At 35.0% G+C, this 15,289-nt stretch overlaps 1 protein-coding gene and 1 pseudogene across 5 annotated transcripts in view; one reads left to right on the forward strand and one right to left on the reverse strand.

The window, feature by feature from the left end:
• ANKHD1 (ankyrin repeat and KH domain containing 1) overlaps positions 1 to 15,289 on the reverse strand; it is a 118,175-nt gene that overhangs the window by 73,976 nt on the left and 28,910 nt on the right. For all 5 annotated transcript variants that reach the window (XM_045794491.2, XM_045794492.2, XM_087862210.1 and 2 more), the window contains exons 3-7: positions 13,534 to 13,690; positions 12,423 to 12,570; positions 11,728 to 11,875; positions 9,647 to 9,880; positions 7,409 to 7,503 (exon numbers count right to left, since the gene is read on the reverse strand). In XM_045794491.2, coding sequence (XP_045650447.2) covers positions 7,409 to 7,503; positions 9,647 to 9,880; positions 11,728 to 11,875; positions 12,423 to 12,570; positions 13,534 to 13,690 — 782 coding nt within the window. The remainder of the gene's footprint in view (positions 1 to 7,408; positions 7,504 to 9,646; positions 9,881 to 11,727; positions 11,876 to 12,422; positions 12,571 to 13,533; positions 13,691 to 15,289) is intronic.
• Positions 6,280 to 7,117, forward strand: LOC123790503 (large ribosomal subunit protein eL8 pseudogene; annotated as a pseudogene).

Below are 15,289 nucleotides of genomic sequence, written 5' to 3' on the forward strand. Positions count from 1 at the left end.
TAACATCAGGAATAAGACACGGATGTCCACTCTTACCGCTTTTATTCAACACAGTACTGGAAGTCCTAGCCACAGTAATCAGACAAGAGAAAGGAATAAAAGCATCCAAATTGGTAAGGAAGAAGTAAAATTTTCACTATTTGCAGATGACATGATACTACATATACAAAGCCCTAACGACTCAATCAAAAACTACTAGAACTGATAAATGAATTCAGTAAGGTCCTAGGATACAAAATCAACGTACAGAAGTCCACTGCATTTTTATACACAAACAATGAAGCAAAAGAAAGAGAAATTAAGAAAGCAATCCTAGGGTGCCTAGGTGGCTCAGTCGGTTAAGTGTCTGCCTTTGGCTCAGGTCATGATCCCAGGTCCTGGGATGGAGTCCCTCATCAGGCTCCCCGTTCAGTGGGGAGTCTGCTTCTCCCACTATCCCTTACCCCTGCTTGTCATATCTCTCTTTCACGCTCTCTCTCTCTCAAATAAATCTTTTTTAAAAAAAAGCAATCCTATTTACAATTGCACCAAAAATAATAAAAAACCTAGGAGCAAACTTAACCAAGGAGGTAAAAGATCTGTACTCCAAAAAATAAAACACTGATTAAAGAAACTGAAGATAACACAAAGAAATGGAAAGACATTCCATGCTCAAGGGTTTCAAGAACAAATATGGTTAAAATGTCCATACCACCCAAAGCAATCTACAGATTTAATGCAATCCCTATCAAAATACCAACAGCATTTTTTACAGCACTTAAATAAATAATCCTAAAATTTGCGTGGAACCACAAAAGACCCTGGATAGCCAAAACAATCTTGAAAAAGGAAAACAAAGCTGGAGCTATCATTATTCTAAAGTTCAAGTTATATTACAAAGCTATAGTAATCAAAACAGTATGGTACTGGCACAAAAAGAGACACAAAAATCAATGGAATAGGATAGAAAGGCCAGAAACAAACCCACAATTATACAGTCAATTAATCTTCAACAAAAGAGGCAAGAAGAATATGCAATGTGAAAAAGTTTCTTCAACAAATGGTGTTAGGAAAACTGGACAGCTATATGCAAAAGAATGAAACAGGCCCAGTTTCTTACACCATACATAAAAATAAACTTACTGGGGGTGTCTGGGTGGGCCACTCAGTTAAGCATTTGCCTTTGCTCAGGTCATGATCCCAGAGTCCTAGGATCAAGCTCCATGATGGGTTCCCTGCTCAGTGGGGACTCTGCTTCTCCCTCTCCCTCTGTCCCTCCCTCTGCTCACATGAATGCTCGTGTACATGACGTGCATGTACTCTCTCAAATAAAAAAATAAACAAAATCTTTTAAAAAAATAAACAAGTAAACTCAAAGGATAAAAGATCTAAATGTGAAACTCGAAACCATAAAAATTCTAGAAGGGACCACAGGCAGTAATTTCTCTGACATTGGGCATAGCAACATTTTTTCTAGATGTCTCTTGAGGGAGGGAAATAAAGGCAAAAATAAACTATCGCAACTACCTAAACATTAAAGGCTTCTACACTGTGAAGGAAACAATCATCAAAACTAAAAGACGACCTATTGAACAGGAGAAGATATCTGCAAGTGATATATCTGATAAAGTGTTAGTATCAAAACACATTAAGAACTTACACAACTCAAGACCCAAAAAACAAATAATACAATTTAAAATGGGCAGAAGACATGAATAGACATTTCTCCAAAGAAGACATACCAATGGCCAACAGACACATGAAAACATGCTCAACATTATTCACCATGAGGGAAATGCAAATCAAAACTACAATGAAATATCATCTCATACCAGTCAGAATGGCTAAAATCAACAACATAAGAAGTGTTGGCAAAGATGTAGAGAAAAAGGAACCCTTGTGCACTATTGGTGGGAATGCAAACTGGTGCAGCCACTGTGGAAAACAGTATGGAGGTTCCTCAAAAAATTAAAAATAGAACTACCATACAATCCAGTAATTGCTCTACTGGGTGTTTACCCAAAGAATACAAAAACACTAATTCAAAAGGATATATGCACCCCTATTTTTACTGCACCATTATTTACAATAGCCAAATTATGGAAGTGGCCCAAGTGTCCACTGATAGATGAATGGATCAAGAAGATGTGGTGTGTGTATATGATGGAATATTATTCAGCCATTAAAAAAGAATGAAATCTTGGCATTTGCAACAGGGATGGAGCTAGAGCATAATGCTAAGTAAAATAAGTCAGAAAAAGACAAATACCATATGATTACACTCATATGCAGAATTTAAGAAACAAAACAAATGAACTAAGGGGAAAAAAAAGAGAGAGAAACAAACCAAGAAACAGACTCTTTAACTACAGAGAACAAACTGATGGTTAGAGGGAAGGTGGGTAGGGGAATGGGCAAAATATACAATGGGTATTAAAAAGTACACTTATCATGATGAGCACTAGGAATGTACAGAATTGTTGAATCAGAATACTGCACAACCAAAACTAATACAAAACTGTATGTTAACTATACTGAAATAAAATAAAAAACTTAATAAAAATTTTTAAAAATTACACAAACTAGACACCAATAGAAGAACTGAAAAAAGACTAAACTCAAAACTGGCAGAAGGAAATAAAGGTCAGAACTGAGACGAATGCAATAAAGAGAGAAAAATCAATGAAATCAAAAGCTGGTTCTTTGAAAAGATAAACAAAATTGAGAAACCTTTAGCTAGATGGACAAAGAAAAAGAAATAAACTTAAATTAGGAAAATCAGAAATGAAAGTGGGGACAGTACTACCAATTCTACAGAAAGAAAAACGTTATAAGACAGCACATTGGACAACTATATGCCAACAAACTGAATAACCTAGATGAAATGGACAAATTCCTAGAAACACAAAATCTATCAAAATTAAATCACAAAGAAATAGAAAATCTGAATAGAACTTTAAGTAGTAAAGGGACTGAATCAGTAATTAAAACAAACAAACAAACACCAATCTCCCAACAAAGAAAACTCAAGGACCTGATGGTTTCTCTGGTGAATTCTGCCAAACATTTAAAAAAGAATTAACACCAGTCCTTCCCAAACTTCTTAAAAAATTGAAGATGAGGGAGCACTTCTTAACTTACTCTGTGAGTCTAGCATTACCCTGATACCAAAGTCAGCCACAGACACTACAAAAAAAGTACAGACCAATGTCTTTTATGAATACTGAATGCTAAAATCCTCAACAAAATACTAGCAAAGTGAATTCAGCAGCATATTAAAAGGTTTATACACATCGGAATCCGGGGATGTACTGTATGGTGACTAACATAATATAATAAAAAATCATTAAAAAATAAAAATAAAATAAAATAAAAGGTTTATACACCATGATCAAGGACGATTTATTCCTGGAATTCAAGGATGGTTCAACATAAGAACATAAAACAATGTAATACATCACATTAACAGAATAAGGGGAAAAAAATCACAGTATCTTCTCCATTGACACAAAGAAGCATCTGACAAAATTCAAAATCTTTTCATGATAAAGACACTCAACAAATTAGGACTAGAAGGAAACTACCACAACATAATAAAAGTAAAAAATGAAAAACCCACAGCAAACATCTATTCAATGGTGAAAGACTGAAAGCTTTTCTTCTAAGTTCAGCAACAAGGCAAGGATGCCCACTTTCACTGCTTCTATCAGATAGTACTGGAAGTTCTGGCCAGAGCAATTAGGCAAGAAAAGGCAGGGGGAAAGGCATCCAAACAGGAAAGGAAGAAGTAAAATTATCTCTGTTCACAGATGATATATAGGCAACCTCAAGACTACACACACAAAAAATTGTAAGAGCTTATAAATGAATTCAGCAAAGTAGCAGGGTACAAAGTTAACACAGAAATCAGCTGCATTTCAATACATAACAATGAACAATCTGAAAAGCATATTAGAAAAACAATTCCATTTACAACAGCATCAAAAAGAATAAAATATTTAGGAATTAATCAAGGAAGTAAAATACTTATACAATGAAAACTACAAAAGATTGCCAGAAGAATTAAAGAAGATGCAAATAAGTGGAAACACATTTTGTTTTCATGGATTGGAAGCCTTAATAATGTTAAGATGTCAATATTACTTGCAGCAATCTACAGATTCAATGTAATTCCTATAAAAAAGCCCAATGATGTTTTTTGCAGAAATATAAAGGCCCATCCTAAAATTCATATGGAATCTAAAGGGACCCCAAAAACCATCTTGAAAAAGGAGAATAAAGCAGGAAGACTCACGCTTCCTGATTTCAAAACATATACAAAGCTACAGTAATCATAATATTTAGTACTGTTATAAAGACGGACATAGACAAAAGGAATAGAAGACAGATCCCAGAAATAAACCCTTGCATATATGGCCAATGACTTTTGACAAGGATGTCAAGACCATTCAATTAGGAAACAACAGTCTTTTTAACACATGATACTGGGAAAACTGTATATCCACATGCAAAAGAATGAAGTTGGACCCTTACCTAAGACCATATACAAAAATTAACTCAAAAGGGATCAAAAACCTAAAACTATAAAACTTATAACAAAACACAGGACAAAAGTTTCATGCATTGGATTTAACAATGATCTCTTGGATATGATACCAAAGGCACAGGCAACAAAAGAAAAAATAAACAAACTGGATTTCATGAAATTAAAAATTTTATATATAGGGGCGCCTGGGTGGCACAGTGGTTAAGCGTCTGCCTTCGGCTCAGGGCGTGATCCCGGCGTTATGGGATCGAGCCCCACATCAGGCTCTTCCACTATGAGCCTGCTTCTTCCTCTCCCACTCCCCCTGCTTGTGTTCCCTCTCTTGCTGGCTATCTCTATCTCTGTCGAATAAATAAATAAAATCTTTAAAAAAAATTTTATATATAAAAGGATACTATCAACAGAGTAAAAAGGCAACCCATGGAACGGGAGAAAATATTTGGGTATATTTATAATGGGTGTAAGAGATTAATATTCAAAATATATAAAGAACTCCTAAAACTCAAAAACAAAAAACAACCAACCTGATTCAAGAAGAGGCAAAGAATCTAAATAGACATTTCAACAAAGAAGATATACAAATGGCCAATAAGCACATGAATAGATGCTCAACATCACTAATCATTAGGGAAATGCACATCAAAACTACAACGAGGTCCCACCTCACAACCATTAGGATGGCTACTACCTAGTGCTGGTGAGAACACAGAGAAATTGGAACCCTTGTACATTGTGGAAATGGAAAAATGGAAAAACTACTGTGGAAAAACAGTACAGTAGCAATTCCTCAAAAAATTAAAAATAGAAATACCATATGATCAAGCAGTACCACTTCTTGGTATACACCTGAAAAAACTGAAAGCGGGGACTTGAACAGGTATCTGTACACCTGTGTTCACAGCAGCACTAGTCACAATAGCTAACACATGGAAGCAACCCAAGTGTCCACCAAAGGATGACTGAATAAACAAAATGTGTTATATACATACAATGAAATATTACACAGCCTTAAAAAAGTTAAGGAAATTCTGACATATGCTACAACATGGATGAACCCTAAGAACACTATGCTAAGTGAAATAAGGCAGTCATAAAAAGACAAATCCTATATGATTCCTCTTCTTTTAATTAATTAATTAATTTTGTATGATTACTCTTAAATGAGATAGAGTAGTCAAAATCATAGATAGTAAGTAGAATGGTGATTGCCAGGGGCTGGAGAGAACACGGAATGGGAAGTTGTTATTCAATGGGTTACAGGGTTTCAGTTTTACAAGATGAAAAGAGTTATGGAGCTGGATGGTGATGATGGTTATATAACATTATGTATGTATTTAATACACTGAACTATACATGAAAAATGTGTAAGATGGCAAATTTTGTTATGTGTCTTTTATCACAATAAAAAAAAATGGGAAGAAAATAAAAGTCTATCAGTGTGGTTGGAAATGACAGAGCCAAGCCTGCCTTTTGTACTGTTTCTTAAAATGACAGATTTACTATCAAAAATTAAACAAGCCGGGGCGCCTGGTTGGCTCAGTCGGTTAACTGTCTGTCTGCCTTTGGTTCAGGTCATGATCTCAGGGTCCTGGGATCCAGCTCTGAGGCAGGCTCCCTGCCTAGCAGGGAATCTGCTTCTCCCTCTCCCCTGCCGCTACCCCTGCTCATGCTCTCTCTCCCTCTCTCTAATAAATAAGTAAAATCTTTCAAAAAAATGATTAAAAAAAAAAAGTTAAACAAGCCTCCTCCAGCCATCCAAGATGCTGAAAGGAAAGAAAGCCAAGGGGAAGAAAGTGGCCCCAGCCTCTGCTATCGTGAAGAAGCAAAATGCCAAGAAGGTAGTCAATCCTGTTTAAGAAAAGGCCCAAGAATTTTGGCATTAGACAGGATATCCAGGCCAAAAGGGAACACATCCGCTTTGTCAAATGGTGCCACTATATCTGCCTGTAGCAGCAAAAGGCTATTTTCTATAAATGCCTAAAAGTGCCTCCCACAACTAACCAGTTCACCCAGGCCTTAGACCGCCAAATAGCTACTCAACTGCTTAAGCTGGCCCACAAATATACACCAGAGATAATGCAAGAGAAGAAGGAGAGATTGTTGACATGGGCTGAGAAGAAAGCTGTTGGCAAAGGGAATATCCCCACAAAGAGCCCACCTATCCTTTAAGATGGGCTTAATGTCACCACCTTAGGGGAAAATAAGAAGGCTCAGCTGGTAGTGACTGCACATCATGTGGATCCCACTGAGTTGGTTATCTTCCTGTCTGCCCTGTGTGATAAGATGGGGGTTTCCTAACTTCATTATCAAGAGGAAGGCCAGGCTAGGGCATCTGGTCCACAGGAAGACCTGCACCACTGTCGCCTTCACACAGGTTAACTCAGAAGACAGAGGAGCTCTGGCTAAGCTGGCAGAAGCTATCAGGACCAATTATAATGACAGATATGACATCCGCTGTCAGTGGGGAGGCAAGGTCCTGCGTCCAAACTCAGTGATTCTCATTGCCAAGATGGAAAAAACGAAGGCTAAAGAACTGGCCACCAAAGTGGGCTACGTGCATGCCATTGAATTTTCTGTACATAAAAGCAATAAAAAGTCTTCTTTCAAAAAAACAAAACAGGGACACCTGGGTGGCTCTGTCGGTTAAGCATCTGCCTTTGGCTCAGGTCATGATCCCAGGGTCCTGGGATCGAGTTCTGCGTTGGGCTCCCTGCTCAGTGGGAAGCCTGCTTCTCCCTCTGCCTGCCGCTCTTCCTGCTTGTCCTCTCTCTCCCTCCCCCCACCGTTGACAAATAAATAAATAAAATCTTTAAAAACAAAAACAAAGGTTAAACAAAACACTGCTTTTCAATGTCATCTCAACTGAGTGCAATTTAAAATTACCATGCAAGCCTCCATTAAGGCAGTGTGCATCTCATCTGTTTTGTGCTCTTGATCTGCACCAGCGTCAAGCAGAAAGCGAACCATATCCAAATGGCCTTAAAAAAAAAAGAACATAAATTTTTTCAAACTGTATTTCTAAAGAATTGAGTATTAATTTAATACATAAGCATTAAAATGGGGAATCATTTTCTTTCAGGTATCTATACAAAAATTTATGAGAACTTATTTTTCATTCGATAAAGGAGTGACAGTTTTACAAAGCTAATCCAAAATAATAGGCACACTCTCATCAAGGTATCTAGGTTATAAAGGCTGAATTAGTAGAAAGCACATAACTCAAGTTAAGTAAAGCAATAATACTTATTCTTTGATTTAATCTATATAAACTATTTATCAAACTATCAAATCAAAACGCTGAAATCAAATAGAATGTCAGGTAAAATATGTTTGGATCATATTTCTCATAAAAACAGCATTAAAATAATGACCATAAACTCACTGTGGCAATGAACAGGCACAGAAAACTCCATTCAAAATAATTTCAACCCTCTGGATACATTTAATATATAAAAAGCCTTAATAGTAAGAAAAAGACAAACACTCCAGTAGAAAAATGGATGAAGGACATGAAATGGTTATTAAAAAAGAAATGTAAATGAATATTAAACAGAAAAAAATATTAAACCTTCCTATTAAACAAATGCAAATTAAAATGAGACACCATTTTTACTATCAAAATGGCAAATATTAAAGAGAATGATAATACCCAGTGTTGGTGAGGGTGTAGGGTGGGATAAAGGGCACTCTCAAACACTGCTGGTGGGAGTGTAAATTGGTTCAACCTTTCTAGAAGGCAATTTGGCAATTTGTATCAAAAGCCTTAAAAATGTCCATACCCTTTGACCCAGCAATTCCACTTCCAGGAATTTATCCTAAGGAAATAATCAGAGATTAGGCAAAGATGTCTGCACAAGGATGTTATTACAGTGTTTTTAATAATAGTGAAAACTGGGAACAATTCAAGTGTCCAACAATAGACAATTATGGTGCATCCATTTGATGTATTTGCAGAGACTACTAGTTCTCTACTCAATACCCACTCTTTCAGTCTTCCTTAATAACAGAAATCTGATTTTTATCTGAGTGGCAACATGCCTGACCTTTAAAAGACTACATTTCCCAGCTTTCCTAGCTATGTGTAGCCAATGAGATGTAAGTGGGAGCTGTAAGGCGTAACTTCTAAGAAGATTCCTTAAAGGTAGCTTACTGATTTGAAAGGCACTCCCCATTTTGCCCTTTCCCTCTTCATCCTTCCTACAATATAGATTGCTGGGGCTCTAGCTACCATCTTGGATTACAGGTAACTTTGAGGATAGAAAGCAGAGTAGGAAGGTAGAACAGAAAAACAGAATTCTGAGATCTTGATAGCAGCGGAACAGCTATACTAGCTCTAGACAGCCTATACCCTTGGACTTGATTTATGTAAAAAAAAAAAGAAAAAAAAGCTTCTCTTTTGTTTAAATCATTATTAATTTAGGTTTCATGACACATGCAGCCATACCCACTCCTAACTGAAATAGTGAAATACTACGTGGCCATCAAAAGTTGTGTTACAAAAATACTTATTGAGATGGGAAATGTTCATGATATATTGCTAAATAAAATAAGCAGACTACAAAACAGTTAAGTATGCTTGTTTAGTTTAAATATATATATATATACACACACATGTTTATATATATGCTTAAAAAACACTGGAAATAAATATATTAAAATATTGCTTACATGCTTAAATCTTTAGGTGGTAATAATACATGTCACTGTAAAATTTCTTTTCCTTATGCTTTTCTGTGTTTTTGAGGTTTTCTGTATCAACTGTGATTATTACTATTATTTGAGTGTGCATTATTTTTGAAATAAAGATTGGAAAAATCATATAAAACAAAAGTTATTAAATAATGGAAACCCTCTAAATCTGTGCTACGAGTTTTCATTGACTTCATAGCTACCTGAATAAATCTGAATTAAAATAATAAAGAAACATACACTGTGAAATCATACTTCATGAAGTACAGGCTAAAATGGACTTTCTATATCATCTCTTACAAGTTACATAATTTGACAGCACAGGGAAAACATAAGTAATATAAAATTAATTCAAATACTCAATACTCAAATATTTAAATATTCAAAGCTGTTATGAAAAACATTGTAAATATTCATATATAGAGAGAGTACCTTTGTAGCATGCAAGGGTAAGAGCACTTTCTTTGAATTCATTAGAATGAGTGTTGATGCCTGCCCCATGATCCAGAAGAACTCTTGCAACTTCCACATGACCTGCACTGGCAGCTTCCATTAAGGGGGTATGTCCATTTTCATTATGATCTTCTATATTTGCACCTTCATTAAGTAGCACTTTCACAATGTCAACAAATCCTCCAGCACAGGCATAAGTTAGTGCAGTATTTCCTAACGAAGAATAAAAAGATATACAGAATTATGATAAAATCGATACAATTATAACTATGCTATGCTCTAGTTCTACCTCTTCAATTCCCTTACATAAACCACTAGAACCATCATCTCATGTTCTTTTGTTCTACTGGTTAGAAGCATCATCTTAATTTTCTTACTAATTAAAAGATTTATTATAGGGGGGCCTGGGTGGCTCAGCTGTCTGCCTTTGGCTCAGGTAATGATCTCCAGGTCCTGGGATGGAGCCCCACGCTGGGCTTCCCGCTCAGGGGGAATCTGCTTCTCTCTCTCTCCCTCTGCCCAACCCCCCCCCCCGTTCTCTCCCTCTCTTTGTCTCAAATAAATAAATAAATAAATAAAATCTTCTAAAAAAATAAACAAAAGATTTGTTATAAACAAGCCAATTTACTTATTTTCCTACTAGATTAAAGGTATGTGTCAGAAGGAAAATGTACCTAAAACAATGAATAGTCTTACGAATAAATCTGCACAGATAAAGGAAAGGTAAAAGAAAATTAAGAAATGAATACACATAGAAAGAAAATGCTGAGGATTTCTAGGCTGTACAGTATTGAAAAAAAAGGAATAGTTTTGAATGATACATTAGAATATTTTAAATAAAAATATACTGAACGGGATTTTTCAAGATGACACTTCATCTTATTTGACAAGCTAATAAAGTAGGAAGATACAAATCCCCCTCACCATAACTCCTTCAAAAGAAAAATTTCTTTAAAAGGTCACTATCCTTTGGTTTGCCACTTATTTCTTTCCTGATTTTGTTTTGAGGATTTTTATTTATTAGAGGAGGTAAGGGAGATTGTTTAACTATTTCAGTATGGCACTGAAGATGATTATTTTAAAGATTCAGCAAAAAAAGTAACATTCCAGAATCTAATGTGTTCAGAATTCAACTGTTTGAACATTTTACACATATGCATGTTACTATCATTACAACTAAGACAAAGTGGTCAGCAAAATAGTCTACAATCCCTTCTAGGAAGTCTTGCTCATTTATATTTAACATTCACTAAATGGTATGGAACAATGATACGCTTTCATTATGTAAATTTTTAAAAATCATGTTGTTGCCTCACTAAATCCAAGTAATCTTACTACTAAAACTGTACCTATAATTCAAGAGACATGACCAAGGCTCCTCCTATCTATGTGTCTGGGAAGTATAAACAACTAAAAGAATAACTCTTACTAGAATAGCTTAGTAAATGCATTCAGTACACCTGACATGAAAAACGCCACAGGGTAAATACTTGCAGGTTAATCTATAATCTAAAGTTAAGGCAGTTGGATTTAAATGAGATAAAGAACTGTATGATATACAGTTTATAATTTTGCCTCTTTATATATTACATATCATTTTGGCAAAAAGAAACTGTCTCTAGCAGAAAAACCGTCAATCTTAGCGAAATAGAATCTCAGTCTTTTGAAGATACCAAATTAATTTATATTTTATTCAGAGTTTCTAAACAAAGGCTAAGATTTTTCTGTAGGTTTACAACTGATTTTCCAGTTGTAAGAAATCACATTTTTATCTCTTAGGTTATAATTAATTATATCAATTTATTTTCCTCAAATTAACACACAATTTTCTTTTCTTTCTTTTTTTTTTTTTAAGATTTTATTTATTTAGTTGACAGAGAGAGACAGCCAGCGAGAGAGGAAACACAAGCAGAGGGAGTGAGAGAGGAAGAAGCAGGCTCCCAGTGGAGGAGCCTGATGCGGGGCTCAATCCCAGGCCCCTGGGATCACGCCCTGAGCCGAAGGCAGACGCTTAAGGACTGAGCCACCCAGGTGCCCCTAACACACAATTTTCTACTTACCTGTTGCTGACTGGGAGTTGACATCTGCATCATGAAGAAGTAATAATTTCACAATATCTAAATAACCTCCACTGGATGCTGCCATTAGGGGAGTTATGTCTCCTTTATTCCCTCGATCTTCAACATTAGCATGCATAGCAAGCAATACCTTTAAAACACATTGCACAAAGATAGAAACTGTCAGTTCTCATGATTGATAGTATTTCTAGAGAAATAAATGCAACATAAAATGTTAACTGCTCTTATCAAAGAATTTGTGTTATGCTTGGGATTATCTAGGAAGAAAACAGCAAAACTATGCTCCCAAGACAGAAACTAACTGGTAAACAGATGATTATTTCCCAATATTGGTATAACAGACAGAAAAAATTAAAAGAATTGAGGTAATCTGGATAAAATGACAATAAACCACTACTTTCCATTATAGCTGCATATTATTTGTAAAGACGAGTTGAAATATTACTATTACTTTTATGTGTTTCTTATTCATTAGAACAGTTTTGAGTAAATGGCAGAAAAATGCACCATGCCCAGTTACATGTAGGCAACAAAATTAATTATGTACCAGTTTCTATTTCACCTACTGCCCAAAAGGAAGGAATTTGGCCTCTAATGATCATTTCTTTAATTAGTAATAAAAATAAAACATCAAAATCTTTCCATAATTTCAATCCCTTGAGATAATTTCTGCTTACTTGTGCTAATTCATAATACCCTGCTGAACAGGCCAAACACAGCAGACTTTCTCCTTCTTCTGTATGTTCATTTACACTTCTGCCTTCATCTAGCAATTTACGAACAGCATTCACATCCCCATCTGAACAAGCTTCTGCCAGACTACGACTGAAAACAAAACCATCAACAATTAGCCAACAAAGAAAGACTCAGAATCCTATGATAATAAATTGTATTAAATACAAAGAGTCATACACAGAAAAATGTTGACACAGTAAGGAAAAAAAATGGTATGAACATTTTGTGTGTTTGTAATACTAATTATTCATGTTCGCACCAAGCCAGAAAGGTAATAAATTGAATATGAAAACAGCTGTCACTTTTATTTTTCAAAATGTTCTAACATATTGTCATATTAATTTTTAAATAAAGTTTTAAAAAGTATTAGATGCACAAGTTTTTAAACTCTACCAATGCAATAATTCCCAAAGGTATTTGGGATATAATTCCATGGCTTAAAATTTTATTTGGTAACAGAAGGTGTAGTCTATGTAAATATTTTGCTGCACAATTTTTAACACAATCAATAAATCTCAAACTTTAATGTGCATAGAAATCACCCATGTTTCTTGTTAAAATGCAGAATCTGATTCAGTAGTTCTGAGATGAGGTCTGGGATTCTGCATTTCTAACAAGCTCTAAGGTGATGCTGATGCTGCTAGTTAGGGACCGTATCCGAGTAGCATACACCTGGATTACTGAATTAGCAACCCATTTCATTTATTATTTACTCAAGCAGTCAGCTTAGAGTTTACTACTATAATCTTTAGAACAAGTAACTTCCTTAAAAAGAGAAATAAGATCTTACTCACTCTGGATTTCTTACAGAGTCTAGTATAGTGCATGCCACAGGAATGCTCAATGAAGCAAGAATAAAAATATAGTATCTATTTTAATGTCTGTGTAACATATATACATTTATATATCCATTTAAAATACAATATCCATTCTAATATATGTTTAGCTAAAGTTATAATCCCCTCCAAAAGACAGAATTAAACAAAAGTTGCTACTTCCCCAATTCCACTGAAGAAAATGTTTGATACCCAGAAAAAGTCGTTATACACATACGTGTCTACTTGTCCTGCATTGTGGCTGTTTTCTGCTCTCATCCGTGTCAGTGCAGCAGCAGCTTCGTCTAATGCACAACTTACTGAGGATGTCAATCTCCGGAGTACCTCAGGATCTGCAAAAGCTTTACCATCAGCAGTCGACAATTTGCCAATTCCTTCAGTGTGTGTCAATCAATCAGGTAGTACAGGGGAAGAAAAAGCAAAAAAGTGCAAATTGTAATTACATTGCTAGATACTATTATCTAGGGTAAAAACAGCATAGTCTCCATAGATCAGGCTGACAATCAGAATGTAAGATTGATATCAATTTTGCCACTAATGTCAAAAGGCCATCACATACCACGTCTTTACAAGGCCCATAATATTAATTTGTCCCATACCTAACTCCAAATGTAACTTAACATGATGCACATTGAGGTAAACGAATGAAAGTTCTTTCAAAATATACAGTCATACTATAAGATCTCTAGTAGAAGATCATATTTATACTATTTTCAGGGGTAATGAAGTGGGTATTCAGCACTCATACAACAAACAACCCAACAGTTTCTCCCTTTGGTTGATAGCCACCTAGAATCATCTTCTAGGGTAACAGTGTAAATTAAAATAAATTCATTCTAATATTTATTATGTGCTTATGATATACATGGCACTAGAGAGACAAAAAGGGATAAGGCATAGTTCCTGTCCTTACAGAGCTCAGTCTAGTAGGATTATTAGATGTCTAAGTTGCCAGTGAAACTTTTTCTCTAGATTCCTCCTCAATGAGGAATCAGTGACAACTGTAACAGAAAATTTCAATGATAATTTCACTGCCTGATCACTGCTGAAAATGAGAGAAAAACACTCAATAAAGTTTTGGAGAACAACAAGAAAAACAAGAAGGGAAAACATGCCCAATAAGATTTAAAATGTATTATGATGCCAGCAAATTATAACAGTATGATACTTACACAGAAACAGATAAATTATATCAAGGATATACAATAGAAACCAAAAAAAAAGACCCTAGATCATTTGTGAATTCAATGTGTGATAGATGTGAAATTTCAAATCAAAGGAGATGGGAGGGCTTATTTCAAAAACACTGTTCAGAAATTGGTTGCCATTTGAAAATTAAGTAAAATCTCTAATTCACAGCATTCACAAAAATAAATACCAGATAGACTGAAGATTTAAATGTAAAACAAACAAACAAACACCTGAAAAGTACTATTATACAATGCAGTATTTTTCTAATGCGGACGTAGGGGAGACTTTTCTAAGCATGAGACAAATTCCAAAAGCCACGAAATAGAAGATTAATACATGTGCTATGAACCATTTCTAATTTTGGTAGAAATTTCTATATAATTAAGCACAACATAAAATTAAGGCAAAATAAAAACTGAAAATATCAATACCCAATAAACTTATCATTTATAAAACGTATGATGCAACTTACTGATATTAAAGGAACACAAACTATGAAACTGACAAAAAAAATTGAGAAGTAAGGCCCTCTGAAACTGTTGATAGGAATGTATACTGGTACAAAGTTGGCAGGGTCAGGGCAAATTTGGCAAGTTATCAAAATTTTATATGTAAACATCCTTTGACACAGTGGTACCACTTTTGAATAATTTATCCTTTAAAGATACAAATAAGAAAAGCTACATATGAATATAAACTACAGCATTATTTGTGATATTGGAAAATAGGAAATAATCTAAACATCTCTCAATAAGGAACTGGTAAAATAAATGATGGTATAT

The sequence above is a fragment of the Ursus americanus genome, chromosome 5 (genome assembly GCF_024610735.1).
Source record: "Ursus americanus isolate L20-20 chromosome 5, mUrsAme1.1.p, whole genome shotgun sequence".
NCBI classification, from domain to species: Eukaryota; Metazoa; Chordata; class Mammalia; order Carnivora; family Ursidae; genus Ursus; species Ursus americanus.